We start from the raw sequence: 16,339 nt of genomic DNA, 5'->3' as shown, positions 1-16,339 counted from the left end.
CTTCTGAGGGTAAGGTTAATGGTAAAAAAAACCTCGGATGATTAAATAAGACCCTTTGTTATGGCTGAATTTAAAATGGTTGGCTCTGAAAGGGGTCAGTTTTTATGGGTTTATTTCGTATTAACCGCTTTCTAACTGTCTCTCTACATCTATTCTATTTCCTATATTAATTTTACGTCTTCTGAGTATAAGGATATTGCCGTTAATGCCTCAGATGATTAAATAAATGGCTTTGTTGAGGTTGAATTTGAAAGGAAAGGTTGTGAAAAGGAGTCAGTTTTAGGCTTGTATTTTTATATTTGGGGCTTTTTAAATGTGTTTCTGGTGTGATTATTATTGCTATTTTAATTCTACGTCTTTTGAGGGTAAGGATGCTGTTGTAAATGGCTTGTGTGATTAATTAAAGGCTTTGTTATGGATGAATTTGAAATGGAGAGTTGTGAAAAGGAGTCAGTTTTAGGCTTGTATTTTTATATATGGGGCTTTTTAAATGTGTTTCTGGTATTAAAAAGATTAGTGTTTTAATTCTACGTCTTCTGAGGGTAAGGGTGTTGTTGTAAATGGCTTATATGATTAAATAAAGGCTTTGTTATGGTTGGATTTGAAATGGAGGATTGTAAAAGGGGTCAGTTTTGGGCTTGTATTTTTATATTTGGGGCTTTTTAAATGTGTTTCTAGTATTAAAAAGATTAGTGTTTTAATTCTACGTCTTTTGAGGGTAAGGATGTTGTTGTAAATGGCTTGTGTGTTTAATTAAAGGCTTTGTTATGGTTGAATTTAAAATGAAGGGTTGAGAATGGGATCAGTTTTGGGCTTGTATTTTTATATATGGGTTTTTTTAAATGTGTTTCTGGTATTAAAAAGATTAGTGTTTTAATTCTACGTCTTCTGAGGGTAAGGATGTTGTTGTAAATGGATTATATGATTAAATAAATGGCTTTGTTGAGGTTGAATTTAAAATGAAGGGTTCTGAAAGGGGTCAGTTTTGGGCTTGTATTTTTATATATGGGGCTTTTTAAATGTGTTTCTGGTATTAAAAAGATTAGTGTTTTAATTCTACGTCTTCTGAGGGTAAGGATGCTGTTGTAAATGGCTTGTGTGTTTAATTAAAGGCTTTGTTATGGTTGAATTTGAAATGAAGGGTTGTGAAAAGGAGTCAGTTTTGGGCTTGTATTTTTATATATGGGGCTTTTTAAATGTGTTTCTGGTATTAAAAAGATTAGTGTTTTAATTCTACGTCTTTTGAGGGTAAGGATGCTGTTGTAAATGGATTATATGATTAAATAAAGGCTTTGTTATGGTTGAATTTAAAATGAAGGGTTCTGAAAGGGGTCAGTTTTGGGCTTGTATTTTTATATATGGGGCTTTTTAAATGTGTTTCTGGTATTAAAAAGATTAGTGTTTTAATTCTACGTCTTCTGAGGGTAAGAATGCTGTTGTAAATGGATTATATGATTAATTAAAGGCTTTGTTATGGTTGAATTTGAAATGAAGGGTTGTGAAAAGGAGTCAGTTTTGGGCTTGTATTTTTATATATGGGGCTTTTTAAATGTGTTTCTGGTATTAAAAAGATTAGTGTTTTAATTCTACGTCTTCTGAGGGTAAGGATGTTGTTGTAAATGGCTTGTGTGATTAATTAAAGGCTTTGTTATGGATGAATTTGAAATGGAGAGTTGTGAAAGGGGTCAGTTTTGGGCTTGTATTTTTATATATGGGGCTTTTTAAATGTGTTTCTGGTATTAAAAAGATTAGTGTTTTAATTCTACGTCTTTTGAGGGTAAGGATGCTGTTGTAAATGGATTATATGATTAATTAAAGGCTTTGTTATGGTTGAATTTAAAATGAAGGGTTGAGAAAGGGATCAGTTTTGGGCTTGTATTTTTATATATGGGGCTTTTTAAATGTGTTTCTGGTATTAAAAAGATTAGTGTTTTAATTCTACGTCTTTTGAGGGTAAGGATGCTGTTGTAAATGGCTTGTGTGATTAATTAAAGGCTTTGTTTTGTTGAATTTGAAATGAAAGGTTGTCAAAAGGAGTCAATTTTAGGCTTATATAATACAATAATAATAATAATAATAATAATAATAATAATAATAATAATAATAATAATAATAATAATAATAATAATAATAATAATAATAATAAAAATGACATTCGGCACCTCTCACTTCTAATCTAATATACAGGAAATGGTCATAAGTATGTTAAGTATTAGTAGTAGTAGTAGTAGTAGTTGTGGTAGTGGTGGTGGTGGTTGTGGTAGTGGTTGTGGTTGTAGTGATATCAGAAAGCTATTGTATCTACTCTCTCTCTCTCTCTCTCTCTCTCTCTCTCTCTCTCTCTCTCTCTCTCTCTCTCTCTCTCTCTCTCTCTCTCTCTCTCATCCATTTTTTCCTATTTTCTCTCTCTCTCTCTCTCTCTCTCTAACTTCGGTTGTAGGTAAGCTACTTGAGGGCATAATTAGAGACAAAATTGTGAGTTACCTTGAAAGCCACTCATTAATTGGGGACTCACAACATGGCTTCCGAAACAAAAGATCCTGCCTATCAAATCTATTAACCTTTTATAACGACCTCTTCACTGTTTATGACGTAACCAAATCACTGGACGTAGTCTATCTTGATTTCCAGAAAGCGTTTGATAAAGTCCCGCATCATAAATTACTTTACAAATTAAAACAAATAGGTATTGACGGTCAGGTAAACCAATGGATCGCGAATTGGTTGAGCAACAGACAACAAAGAGTAGTGATTGACGGATTTAACTCAGAGTGGGCGCCTGTCACTAGTGGCGTCCCTCAGGGCTCGGTTCTTGGCCCAGTGCTCTTCATTATTTACATCAACGACGTGGATGTTGGACTCAATAACCGCATTAGTAAATTTGCAGACGACACAAAGATTGGTAACTCGGTTCTCACTGACGAAGACAGGCAAAGCCTCCAAGAGGATTTGCACAAAATTTCAGCTTGGTCGGATAGATGGGAGATGCCCTTTAACGTAGACAAGTGCCAGGTCCTTCAAGTTGGAACGAGGAATAAAAAGTTTGATTACGAAATGCGCGGCGTTAAACTCAAAAGCGTTCAATGCGTCAAGGACTTGGGGGTCAAAATCGCGTCAAACCTCAAATTCTCACAGCAATGCATCGATGCAGCAAATAAAGCGAACAGAATGTTGGGCTTCATTAAAAGAAACTTTTATTTAAGAATAAAGATGTAATACTCGCTCTACAACAGTTTAGTCAGACCCCACTTGGAATATGCGGTACAGTTTTGGTCTCCTCACCATGCAAAGGATATTGCTAAATTAGAAGGTGTTCAGCGTCGGGCAACGAAAATTATCCTTCCTTGCGCAACAAATCCTACGAAGAAAGGCTTTCTACCCTTAACATGTTCTCTCTTGAGAAACGTCGCCTCCGAGGAAAACTGATCGAATGTTTTAAAATACTTAATGGTTTCACGAATGTAGACAGATCAACATTGTTTATGATCGATGACACTTTGCGCACGAGGAACAATGGCGTAAAACTCAGATGTAGACAAGTAAATTCAGACTGCACCAAATTTTTCTTCACCAACGTTGTAGTGCGAGAATGGAATAAGCTCCCATCATCAGTGGTCCAGTGTAACACGATTGACTCCTTCAAAAATAAGCTCGACCGTCACTTCCTTCAACTTAATATCAACTAGAGTAGAAATGCAACGTTTTGGAGTCTTCTGATTAATGTAAAATCACTTAGGTTTAAGGACAGACCACCAAGTCTGGACCATGGGGTCTGTGTGGTCTGATTTTCTATGTAAATCTATGTAAATCTCTCTCTCTCTCTCTCTCTCTCTCTCTCATCTATTTTTTCCTATTTTCTTTCTTTCTCTCTTTCTTTCTTTCTTTTTTTCTTCGTCCGTTTCAGCTGCTTTATGCCTCCCCAAGTAAGTATAATAATAATAATAATAATAATAATAATAATAATAATAATAATAATAATAATAATAATAATAATAATAATGATGTAATGCTTCAACTATCTGGCCTTTCCTTTCCTGTCTCTCTCTCTCTCTCTCTCTCTCTCTCTCTCTCTCTCTCTCTCTCTCTCTCTCTCTCTCTCTCTCTCTCTCTCTCTCCCCAATCATTTTTTTTCCATTTTCTTTCTTTAATTATTTTTTTTCTTTTTTTCTCTCTCTCTCTCTCTCTCTCTCTCTCTCTCTCTCTCTCTCTCTCTCTCTCTCTCTCTCTCTCTCTCTCTCTCTCTCTCTCTCTTCTTTTCTTCGTCTTCTCAAAATCTTCTTTCTTCTTTATTTCTCTTTCTTCTTGCATTCTCCTTCTCTTCCCTTTTTCTTCCCTCCTTTTTTTCTTTAACTTTTTATTTTCTTCTTCTTCTCCTCTTTATTCCTTTCTCCTTCTCCTCCCTTTCCTCTTTCCCTTCTTTAAATTATTTCTTTTCTTCTATTTCTTTGACATTTTCTTCTCTCTCTCTCTCTCTCTTCGTTCTGTCAATATCTTCTTCCCTTCTCTCCCCCTTCTTTCAATTTCCTTCCCTTCCTTCCCCTTCCCTTCCCTTCCTTCCCCTTCCCTTCCCTTCCCTTCCCTTCCTTTCCCTTTCATTCCCTTCCTTCCCCTTCCATTCCTTTCCATTCCATTCCCTTCCTTCCCCTTCCATTCCCTTCCTTCTCCTTCCCTTCCCTTCCTTCCCCTTCCAGGCCCTTCCTTCCCCTTCCATTCCCTTCCTTCCTTTCCATTCCCTTCCTTCCCTTCCTTCCCCTTTCATTCCATTCCTTCCTTCCTTCCTTTCCTTCCTTCCTTTCCTTCCTTCCTTCCTTCCCTTTCATTCCATTCCTTCCTTCCATTCCTTCCTTCCCCTTCCATTCCCTTCCTTCCTTTCCATTCCCTTCCTTCCCTTCCTTCCCCTTTCATTCCATTCCTTCCCCTTCCATTCCCTTCCTTCCCCTTCCATTCCCTTCCTTTCCATTCCCTTCCTTTCCCTTTCCATTCCCTTCCTTCCCCTTTCATTCCCTTCCTTTCCATTCCCTTCCCTTCCTTCCCTTCCTTCCCTTTTCCTTCCTTCCCCTTCCATTCCCTTCCTTCCATTCCCTTCCTTCCCCTTCCATTCCCTTCCTTCCCCTTCCATTCCCTTCCTTCCCCTTCCCTTCCCTTCCTTCCCCTTCCCTTTCCTTCCTTTCCATTCCCTTCCCTTCCTTCCCCTTCCATTCCCTTCCTTCCCCTTCCATTCCCTTCCTTCCCCTTCATCCCGCTGATTCCCCCGTTCCTTCCCCCAGCCCACACGAGCCCGGGGGCGTCTCGGGAGCAGCGCCCCCGCCGCCCCCACCCCGGAGGAGAAATTAAACAAACTGAACAGGGCGATTTCTGCCATTATGGAGGATGACATGAGAACGGTAAGAGAGAGAGAGAGAGAGAGAGAGAGAGAGAGAGAGAGAGAGAGAGAGAGAGAGAGAGAGAGAGAGAGAGAGAGAGAGAGAGAGAGAGAGAGAGAAAACAAATTATCTCATGCATAATACACTCACTCACGAACTCACTCACTCACACACTCGCAAAACAACACAAAACAAACTCTAATACAACACAAACAAAACACACACTAACTCTATAATCATTCCCTCCCTCTCTCTTCTCTTCCAAAGGTCGTGTCTTGCATCCCCGGTCACATCGAAGTCGGGAAGGTTTACGACATCGTACTTAACGCCTCGGACTCAAGTGAAGGTATTAGGAAGCAAGTCAGGGCGTCTCTTCTGCATGTTGCGCTCCACCACCGCGCCTTCCAGTGTGCCAAGCTCCTCCTCCACCTCGGGGCGCCGGTGGAAGGTAAGGATTGAAAGGGAAGGGAGAGGAAGGGTGGGATAGGGAGAGAAGGAAGGGTAGACAGAGCTAGGGAGAGGAGGAAGGGTAGAAAAAGGGAGAGGAGATAGGATTGGTAAAGAATTAGAGAGAGGAAGGAGGAGTGGAAGAAGGGAGAGAAGGGAAAGGGATGGAAAAGGGAGAGGAGGAAGGGTAGAAAAAGGGAGAGAAGGGGAAGGGATGGAAAAGGGAGAGGCGATAGGATTGGTAGAGAGAGGAGGAGTGGAAGAAGGGAGAGAAGAAAGGGAAGAAGAGGAAAGGGATAAAGAAGGGGAAGGGAGAGAAAGGGAAGGTTTGGTAAGGAAAGAGAGAGAGAGGATGGAAGAGTGGAAGAAGGGAGAGGAGGTGGATGTCTTAATTGCGAGTGGAAGAGGAAAAGAAAGGAAGAAAAGGAAGGAGAAGGAAGGAAGGGGAAAGGAAAGGGTTGGGATAAAGAAGGGAGGCAAAGGAAGATAGATAGACATATAGATAGACAGATAAATAGATATAGGAAGGTAGATATCGGGAGAGGAAGGCAAGGGAAGGGCGGGAGTGCTGATGGTCCACGAGCCTATGAATATTTATGTTTTTATTTTCGCTTTATTTATTTTCCATTGGTTTTGGGAGTTCATGTATTTTTTTGTGTGTGAGAATGTGAGTTTTTTAATGCTATTTTTGGTATGGAAATGATTATGGTTTTGTTTATTTGTTTGTTTATTTCATGTTTTGTTGAGCTGTCTGTCTGTTTATCTATCTATCGACTCTGTAAATGTCTTTCAGTTAGTCTATCTATCTATCTATCTATATATCTATCTCTAAATATAAGTTAAAATTCGTCTATATATTTATCTTCTTATATCTACTTCGGTCATCCAGCTGGTCTCTTCCACTCTACCACTACTTCAATAACTCTTCTATCCATCTATCCATCCTTCTATTCATCTATTATCTATCTATTTATCTCTTTATTCCAGCTAGCGAGAGTGACTTAGGGGATACGGCGCTACACTGTGCTGCCAGATTGGGCGGACACCCCTTCGTCACCCTCCTCCTTCAGTACGGGGCCTCACCATGCTCGCTTAATGCCGCTAATGACACGCCCTTACACCTGGCGGCTGAGAGGGGGCGCGTCCACTCCGTCTGTGCCTTGCTAGAGAGCGGCGCGTCCCCCTCGGCGAAGAATAGGTGAGGGGAGATGAAGGGGAGAGAATGGGAAGGATGGAAGAGTGGGAAGGGTGGGAGAATGGGAAGGCTTGGTAACAGTGAGAATGGGAAGGCTTGGAAAAAAGGAGAATGGGAAGGGTTGGTAACAGTGAGAATGGGAAGGCTTGGAAAAAAGGAGAATGGGAAGGCTTGGAAAAAAGGAAGAATGGGAAGGCTTGGAAAAAAGGAGAATGGGAAGGCTTGGTAACAGTGAGAATGGGAAGGCTTGGAAAAAACGAGAATGGGAAGGCTTGGGAAAAACGAGAATGGGAAGGCTTGGGAAAAACGAGAATGGGAAGGCTTGGAAAAAAGGAGAATGGGAAGGCTTGGAAAAAAGGAAAATGGGAAGGCTTGGGAAAAAGGAAAATGGGAAGGCTTGGAAAAAAGGAGAATGAAAGGGAAGAAGAAAAAAAGACAGAAGTAATTAAGGAACGTATAAGAGAAAGCAAATAAAGAAAATAAAGAAAAGAAAAAGATATAATTAAAAAAGAATGTGGAATAGGTCAAAACGAAATGGCTGGAAAAAGAAAGAGAAGAATATTAGTTAATTGAGAGGGACTGACCATTATTATTATTATTATTATTATTATTATTATTATTATTATTATTATTATTATTATTACAGGTACCAAGAGACACCGTGGGACAGGGCAGTCTTGGCGGGCACTCCTTCGTCCCTTGTGTGTGCTGACCTCATCCTGACGAAGCACCTACAGGAGAAAGACTGAGGAGGAGGAGGAGGAGGAGGAGGTGGAGGAAGAGGAGGAGGAGGAGGAGGAGGGAAAATATAAATGAGGTAGAAATTAAAAAGAAATGGAAGAGGAGGGATATAGGATTGGTATATACGGAAGGATCAGAGAGAGAGAGAGAGAGAGAGAGAGAGAGAGAGAGAGAGAGAGAGAGACAAAGGAGATAAGAAGAAAAGGAGGAAATTTGTAGGAAAGGAAAGGGAGAGAAGAAAAAGGGGAAGAAGAGGAGGGGAAAAAATATGAAGGAAAGAGAAAGAAAGGAAGAAGAGAGAGAGAGAGAGAGAGAGAGAGAGAGAGAGAGAGAGAGAGAGAGAGAGAGAGAGAGAGAGAGAGAGAGAGAGAGTTGACCCTTCATATAATAATCTTACTTCAATCATTAGTTTTTTTTAATAATTTTAAGGTCTTTACGATATTCTGAGCCACTGATATATAGATTAATTAATTTCAAGGAGTTTATATTGTAGCTTCAAAGACCTTAATTATTGTGGTGTGTATTATTCTTATCAAGTATATATATATATTTTTTATAAGGAAAGTAAGTAAAATTATTAGCGATTAAGGAAAGTAAAGTTTTATATCTGAAAATAAGTTTGTTTGTTTTTCTTAATTGTTCTTCTTCGTTAAATGAGTGATATATAGCTTGCATTATTATTATTATTATTATTATTATTATTATTATTATTATTATTATTATTATTATTATCAACCCGCGAGATATCCCAATTTTCCTTCACATTTTTCCTTTTTTTCTCCCTTTCTTTCTCTTCTATTCATTCCCAAAGGTTCATAAAGCGATAATTAGGCATTTTTCTTCTTTATTTAGGCTTGGTACATAATAAAAGACATAGATAATTACAGAAAACACTAAAAACAGACATATTGATCCGCGAGATATCCATATTTCTTCACATTTTTCCTTTTTTCTCCCTTTCTTTCTCTTCTATATATTCCCAAAGGTTCATAAGGCAATAATTAGGCATTTTTCTTCTTTATTTAGGCTTGGTACATAATAAAAGACATAGATAATTAGAGAAAACACTAAAAACAGACATATTGATCCGAGAGATATCCCAATTTTCCTTCACATTTTTCCTTTTTTCTCCATTTCTTGCTCTTCTATATATTCCCAAAGGTTCATAAGACGATAATTAGGCATTTTTCTTCTTTATTCAGGCTTGGTACATAATAAAAGACATATTTACTCAGAGAAAACACTAAAAACAGACATATTGATCCGCGAGATATCCCAATTTTCCTTCACCCTTTTCCTTTTCTCTCCTTTTCCTGCTCTCCTATATATTCCCAAAGGTTCATAAGGCGATAATTAGGCTTTCTTCTTCTTTATTTAGGCTTGGTACATAATAAAAGACATAGATAATTACAGAAAACACTAAAAACAGACATATTGATCCGCGAGATATCCATATTTCTTCACATTTTTCCTTTTCTCTCCTTTTCCTGCTCTCCTATATATTCCCAAAGGTTCATAAGACGATAATTAGGCATTTTTCTTCTTTATTTAGGCTTGGTACATAATAAAAGACATATATAATTACAGAAAACACTAAAAACAGACATATTGATCCGCGAGATATCCCAATTTTCCTTCACATTTTTCCTTTTTTCTCCCTTTCTTTCTCTTCTATATATTCCCAAAGGTTCATAAGACGATAATTAGGCTTTCTTCTTCTTTATTTAGGCTTGGTACATAATAAAAGACATAGATAATTAGAGAAAACACTAAAAACAGACATATTGATCCGCGAGATATCCCAATTTTCCTTCACATTTTTCCTTTTTTCTCCCTTTCTTTCTCTTCTATATATTCCCAAAGGTTCATAAGACGATAATTAGGCTTTCTTCTTCTTTATTTAGGCTTGGTACATAATAAAAGACATAAATAATTAGAGAAAACACTAAAAACAGACATATTGATCCGCGAGATATCCATATTTCTTCACATTTTTCCTTTTTTCTCCTTTTCCTGCTCTGCTATATATTCCCAAAGGTTCATAAGGCAACAATTAGGCTTTCTTCTTCTTTATTTAGGCTTGGTACATAATAAAAGACATAGATAATTAGAGAAAATACTAAAAACAGACATATTGATCCACGAGATATCCATATTTCTTCACCTTTTTCCTTTTTTCTCCTTTTCCTGCTCTCCTATATATTCCCAAAGGCTCATAAGGCGATAATTAGGCATTTTTCTTCTTTATTCAGGCTTGGTACATAATAAAAGACATATTTACTCAGAGAAAACACTAAAAACAGACATGTTGATCCACGAGATATCCATATTTCTTCATTTTTCCTTTTTTCTCCCTTTCTTTCTCTTCTATATATTCCCAAAGGTTCATAAGACGATAATTAGGCTTTCTTCTTCTTTATTTAGGCTTGGTACATAATAAAAGACATAGATAATTAGAGAAAACACTAAAAACAGACATATTGATCCGCGAGATATCCATATTTCTTCACCTTTTTCCTTTTTTTCTCCCTTTCCTGCTCTCCTATATATTCCCAAAGGTTCATAAGACGATAATTAGGCATTTTTCTTCTTTATTTAGGCTTGGTACATAATAAAAGACAAAGATAATTAAAGAAAACCTCAAAAACAAATGTAATTCTGTACTCTTTGAACCTTGTTATGTAAACGTAAACAAAGGACATGTGCGTTACAGTGTTGCCAAGTCGAGCTTCATCCCTCTCCCATATGTTTCTGGGGTACACATCCTTACATAACAAACTCCCTATTTATATAACTTCCAAGCCCTTTAGATAGTTACTCAAGGTCAAAACGAATTCCTCTCGCCATTAAACATTAATTACATGCACTGGACACTTGTATAAATGAGTCATGCTTTAGAAATCCCATGAAAACTGAGGCTTGGTTATTTGAGTGAAAAAATGGGTTATATGAGGGAGAATTATGTGTTAATGAGTCTGTAGTGAAGCATGTGGTTGGGCTGATTAAATACCATGACTCACAACCACGGGAGAGGGTGTGTGTGAGGCGTAATAGACTTATATAAAATGATTAGGGAGAGAGAGGAGAGGGGCGGAGGCTGTGTGCCCAGATCTACCGAAATGTCTTGAGATTTACCAGGAGATCTACGGAAATATCTTGAGGTTTACCAGGATATCTACGGAAATATCTTGAGGTTTACCAGGAGATCTACGGAAATATCTTGAGATTGACTGAAAATATGATGAATCTCAGAAATAATTTATCATATGTTGCTTTTCCAAGGGGGAGAGAGGATTAAATTATGGATAGAAAAGGGAGAGAAGGAGGAGGAAGGGAAAATATGAATTGATTTTAATAAGGCCTGTTAAATAAAGTCATGAAAAGGGAGATTAAATTTGGAAAAGGGAGGGAGAGAAAAACAAAATACTGATATATAAAGCTTTTTAACTTAACTTGACCTCCATAACATATATCACAAGAACCCAATACATATATATATTAACTGAATTTTCTTGCAATAATTAATCTACTGAAATTCCCTCTGCGCAACACTGAGAGAGAGAGAGAGAGAGAGAGAGAGAGGGGTGTTATCCTACGTCTGGCAACACTGTCGAGGGTACCAACTTGGATACCTCACAGCATAAAATTATGGCGTTATTTAAGGTTCTGTGAGGCGACCAGGAGCATGACGCGGCTGCCCAGACGGTGAAAATACAGGTGAGCTCCTTCTAATTAATTCTATGATAGGTCAAAGGTCGTATAAGGCGTTAAATAGGAGTTATATGAGGTTGAAATGGCGGGGGTAATTTGAGAGGGTTGAAAGGAACGGGTTTTGGGGGGTTAAATTTTTGTTTTTCTTTGTTTTATCGTTGTTTTTCTTCGGTTTTCTTGTCTTGTCTTCATTCCTTGGTTATTTGTCTTCATTTCTATCATAGGTCAAAGGTCATACAAGGCGTTAAATAGGAGTTATATTAGGTTGAAATGGCGGGGGTAATTTGAGAGGGTTGAAAGGAATGAGTTTTTGGGTGTTAAATTTTTTTGTTTTTCTTTGTTTTATCGTTGTTTTTCTTTGGTTTTCTTGTCTTGTCTTCATTCCTTGGTTATTTGTCTTCATTTCTATCATAGGTCAAAGGTCATACAAGGCGTTAAATAGGAGTTATATGAGGTTGAAATGGCGGGGGTAATTTGAGAGGGTTGAAAGGAACTGGTTTTGGGGGGTTAAATTTTTGTTTTTCTTTGTTTTATCGTTGTTTTTCTTTGGTTTTCTTGTCTTGTCTTCATTCCTTGGTTATTCGTCTTCATTTCTATCATAGGTCAAAGGTCAAACAAGGCGTTAGTTAGGAGTTATAGGAAGTTATGTTAGTGTTAGTAAATTTTGGATATTGTATTTCTTGTTTTTTCTTTGTTTTTCTTCGTTTTTTCTTCGGTTTTCTTGTCTTGTCTTCATTCCTTGGTTATTCGTCTTCATTTCTATCACAGGTCAAAGGTCAAACAAGGCGTTAGTTAGTAGTTATGTTAGCGTTAGTAACTCAAGAGGGTGCAAAGGAACGTGTTTGGGTATTATATATATCTTCATTTTTCTTCATTTTTTCATTGATTTTCTCCAGTTTTCTTGTTTTCTCCTCATTCCTTGTTTGTTCTTCATCCCTGGCTGGGGGAGGTGCGGGGCTGACAAGGGTGTGTGTGTGTGTGTGTGTGTGTGTGTGTGTGTGTGTGCCAGGCCTATGCCCCGGGGAGCCTCGGTGGCCTGGGCCCCGGGGGGAAGTGACTCTGGGGTCATGTCATGGCTACAGGTTCGGTTAGATTTGATATAGTTATGTTGGGTTAGGTTAGGTTAGATTTACTTTGGTTAGATTTGATATACTTATGTTAGGTTAGGTTAGGATAGATTTACTTTGGTTAGATTTGATATAGTTAGGTTAGGTTAGGTTAGGTTAGATTTACTTTGGTTAGATTTAATATAGTTATGTTGGGTTAGGTTAGGTTAGATTTACTTTGGTTAGATTTGATATAGTTAGGTTAGGTTAGGTTAGATTTACTTTGGTTAGATTTGATATAGTTAGGTTAGGTTAGGTTAGATTTACTTTGGTTAGATTTAATATAGTTATGTTGGGTTAGGTTAGATTTACTTTGGTTAGATTTAATATAGTTATGTTGGGTTAGGTTAGGTTAGATTTACTTTGGTTAGATTTAATATAGTTATGTTGGGTTAGGTTAGGATAGATTTACTTTGGTTAGATTTAATATAGTTATGTTGGGTTAGGTTAGGTTAGATTTACTTTGGTTAGATTTAATATAGTTATGTTAGGTTAGGTTAGATTTACTTTGGTTAGATTTAATATAGTTATGTTGGGTTAGGTTAGGTTAGATTTACTTTGGTTAGATTTTATATAGTTATGTTAGGTCAGGTTAGGATAGATTTACTTTGGTTAGATTTAATATAGTTATGTTGGGTTAGGTTAGATTTACTTTGGTTAGATTTAATATAGTTATGTTGGGTTAGGTTAGGTTAGATTTACTTTGGTTAGATTTAATATAGTTATGTTGGGTTAGGTTAGGTTAGATTTACTTTGGTTAGATTTGATATAGTTATGTTAGGTTAGGTTAGGATAGATTTACTTTGGTTAGATTTAATATAGTTATGTTGGGTTAGGTTAGGATAGATTTACTTTGGTTAGATTTGATATAGTTATGTTGGGTTAGGTTAGGTTAGATTTACTTTGGTTAGATTTGATATAGTTATGTTGGGTTAGGTTAGGTTAGATTTACTTTGGTTAGATTTAATATAGTTATGTTGGGTCAGGTTAGGTTAGATTTACTTTGGTTAGATTTAATATAGTTATGTTGGGTTAGGTTAGGTTAGATTTACTTTGGTTAGATTTAATATAGTTAGGTTGGGTTAGGTTAGGTTAGATTTACTTTGGTTAGATTTAATATAGTTATGTTAGGTTAGGTTAGGATAGATTTACTTTGGTTAGATTTAATATAGTTATGTTGGGTCAGGTTAGGTTAGATTTACTTTGGTTAGATTTAATATAGTTATGTTGGGTCAGGTTAGGATAGATTTACTTTGGTTAGATTTAATATAGTTATGTTAGGTTAGGTTAGGATAGATTTACTTTGGTTAGATTTAATATAGTTATGTTATGTTAGGTTAGGTTAGATTTACTTTGGTTAGATTTAATATAGTTATGTTGGGTCAAATTAGGTTAGATTTACTTTGGTTAGATTTGATATAGTTAGGTTAGGTTAGATTTACTTTGGCTACATTTGATATAGTTATGTTAGGTTAGGTTAGATTTACTTTGGTTAGATTTAATATAGTTATGTTGGGTTAGGTTAGGTTAGATTTACTTTGGTTAGATTTGATATAGTTAGGTTAGGTTAGATTTACTTTGGTTAGATTTGATATAGTTAGGTTAGGTTAGGTTAGATTTACTTTGGTTAGATTTGATATAGTTAGGTTAGGTTAGGTTAGATTTACTTTGGTTAGATTTGATATAGTTATGTTGGGTCAGGTTAGGATAGATTTACTTTGGTTAGGTTTAATATAGTTATGTTATGTTAGGTTAGATTTACTTTGGTCAGATTAGTATATATATTGGATAATCTTCAGAATATCGGCTCCTAGTGGGTGCGCATTTAGGCTACGATATGGTGGTAATTACAGCATATATATTTCTTTATCATACTTATTCTACTGTGTTCTTAATTGCAGACAAAGAGCACAGTGCGATACATTCCTCTAACTAAATTTAATCTGTGTTTTTATTTACAGAGTGTGCCAAAGAAAATGTAGGAGGCAGTATATATATTTAACTCCTTATCGTACTTACTCTTATATATTCTTACTTGCAGACAAAGAACGCTGTAGATATATATTTCTCTGTAACCAAACTTAATCTGTGTTCTTGCTTACAGGGTGTGCCAAGGAAGAGAACAAAGAACAGACAAAGAATCTCAAGAAACTCTGGGAATATATTAGTTAAACACACACACACACACACACACACACACACACACACACGTGCAAAATCTCATTCTAAATAGGGAGATGGAATTTATATATTGATGTTTTTATTTATTTATTTATAAAAAAAATGGTTTACTAATATATTACTGACCACATAAGTAAAATTAATAGAATACGAAAACCATAATATACTTTACACTGTTGCCAAGAACCACAAAATGAGCGGAAAAATGTTATGCAGTAGTCTAAATTATCTTGTTATCGAGCATATCTATGGTATACGAGGCTGCCCACTTATTCTGGGTACACTGTCTCGTAAGTATTAGGTAGGAGGCTACTCACTCGTTCTGGCTACACTGTCCACGATTTCAATATTAGGTAAGAGTTAACCCACTCGTTCTGGCTACATTGTCCATTGATATCAGTATTGGGTAAGAGGCTATTCACTTGTTCTGGCTACACTGTCCACGATTTCAATATTAGGTAAGAGTTAACCCACTCGTTCTGGCTACACTGTCCATTGATATCAGTAATGGGTAAGAGGCTATCCACTTGTTCTGGCTACACTGTCCATGATTTCAATATTAGGTAAGAGTTAACCCACTCGTTCTGGCTACACTGTCCATTGATATCAGTAATGGGTAAGAGGCTATCCACTTGTTCTGGCTACACTGTCCATTGATTTCAATATTAGGTAAGAGTTAATCCACTCGTTCTGGCTACACTGTCCATTGATATCAGTATTGGGTAAGAGGCTATCCACTTGTTCTGGCTACACTGTCCATGATTTCAATATTAGGTAAGAGTTAACCCACTCGTTCTGGCTACACTGTCCATTGATATCAGTATTGGGTAAGAGGCTATCCACTTGTTCTGGCTACACTGTCCATGATTTCAATATTAGGTAAGAGTTAACCCACTCGTTCTGGCTACACTGTCCATTGATATCAGTATTGGGTAAGAGGCTATCCACTTGTTCTGGCTACACTGTCCCTGATTTCAATATTAGGTAAGAGTTAACCCGCTCATTCTGGCTACATTGTCCATTGATATCAGTATTGGGTAAGAGGCTATCCACTTGTTCTGGCTACACTGTCCACGATTTCAATATTAGGTAAGAGTTAACCCACTCATTCTGGCTACACTGTCCATTGATATCAGTATTGGGTAAGAGACTATCCACTTGTTCTGGCTACACTGTCCACGATTTCAATATTAGGTAAGAGTTAACCCAGTCATTCTGGTTACACTGTCCATTGATATCAGTATTGGGTAAGAGGCTATCCACTTGTTCTGGCTACACTGTCCACGATTTCAATATTAGGTAAGAGTTAACCCACTCATTCTGGCTACACTGTCCATTGATATCAGTAATGGGTAAGAGGCTATCCACTCGTTCTGGCTACACTGTCCACGATTTCAATATTAGGTAAGAGTTAACCCACGCGTTCTGGCTACACTGTCCATTGATATCAGTATTGGGTAAGAGGCTATCCACTTGTTCTGGCTACATTGTCCATTGATATCAGTATTGGGTAAGAGGCTATCCACTCGTTCTGGCTACACTGTTCGCTGAGTTCAGTATTACCTGAGACAATCGTTCTGGCTACACTGTTGGCT

General features: G+C 37.1%; 1 protein-coding gene and 3 long non-coding RNA genes across 20 annotated transcripts; all 4 read left to right on the top strand.

The window, feature by feature from the left end:
* The first annotated feature begins 3,782 nt into the window (after positions 1 to 3,782).
* On the top strand, positions 3,783 to 8,118 carry LOC126989688 (ankyrin repeat and SOCS box protein 8-like). The gene is made up of 5 exons (XM_050848292.1): positions 3,783 to 3,923; positions 5,268 to 5,384; positions 5,631 to 5,811; positions 6,798 to 7,008; positions 7,652 to 8,118. Exons 1-5 carry the CDS (start codon positions 3,912 to 3,914, stop codon positions 7,752 to 7,754), a joined length of 624 nt encoding a protein of 207 aa, XP_050704249.1. The 5' UTR covers positions 3,783 to 3,911; the 3' UTR covers positions 7,755 to 8,118.
* A 370-nt stretch (positions 8,119 to 8,488) lies between these two features.
* On the top strand, positions 8,489 to 10,297 carry LOC126989706 (uncharacterized). 3 transcript variants are annotated; one of them, XR_007743623.1, is made up of 3 exons: positions 8,489 to 8,731; positions 8,908 to 9,609; positions 10,130 to 10,297. It is a non-coding gene; the product is annotated as an uncharacterized LOC126989706 (long non-coding RNA). The 3 variants fall into 3 exon arrangements; XR_007743622.1 differs by lacking the exon at positions 10,130 to 10,297 and adding an exon at positions 9,958 to 10,123 and having other exon boundaries at positions 9,084 to 9,783; XR_007743621.1 differs by lacking the exon at positions 10,130 to 10,297 and adding an exon at positions 9,958 to 10,123 and having other exon boundaries at positions 8,908 to 9,783.
* An 857-nt stretch (positions 10,298 to 11,154) lies between these two features.
* On the top strand, positions 11,155 to 16,333 carry LOC126989686 (uncharacterized). 14 transcript variants are annotated; one of them, XR_007743603.1, is made up of 6 exons: positions 11,156 to 11,463; positions 14,668 to 15,150; positions 15,203 to 15,307; positions 15,414 to 15,728; positions 15,834 to 15,938; positions 16,044 to 16,333. It is a non-coding gene; the product is annotated as an uncharacterized LOC126989686 (long non-coding RNA). The 14 variants fall into 14 exon arrangements; XR_007743593.1 differs by having other exon boundaries at positions 11,225 to 11,463; positions 14,668 to 15,097; XR_007743604.1 differs by having other exon boundaries at positions 11,155 to 11,463; positions 14,668 to 15,307; positions 15,414 to 15,623; positions 15,729 to 15,938; positions 16,149 to 16,333.
* LOC126989687 (uncharacterized) lies at positions 13,206 to 14,296 on the top strand. Of its 2 annotated transcripts, XR_007743606.1 has the most exons (4): positions 13,206 to 13,349; positions 13,400 to 13,504; positions 14,090 to 14,129; positions 14,220 to 14,296. It is a non-coding gene; the product is annotated as an uncharacterized LOC126989687 (long non-coding RNA). The 2 variants fall into 2 exon arrangements; XR_007743605.1 differs by having other exon boundaries at positions 13,206 to 13,504.
* Positions 16,334 to 16,339: the final 6 nt, after the last annotated feature.

Source organism: Eriocheir sinensis, unplaced genomic scaffold (assembly GCF_024679095.1).
Source record: "Eriocheir sinensis breed Jianghai 21 unplaced genomic scaffold, ASM2467909v1 Scaffold127, whole genome shotgun sequence".
NCBI classification, from domain to species: domain Eukaryota; kingdom Metazoa; phylum Arthropoda; class Malacostraca; order Decapoda; family Varunidae; genus Eriocheir; species Eriocheir sinensis.
The sequence above is the reverse complement of the archived record's forward strand: the minus strand, read 5'-3'. Positions and strand labels throughout refer to the sequence as shown.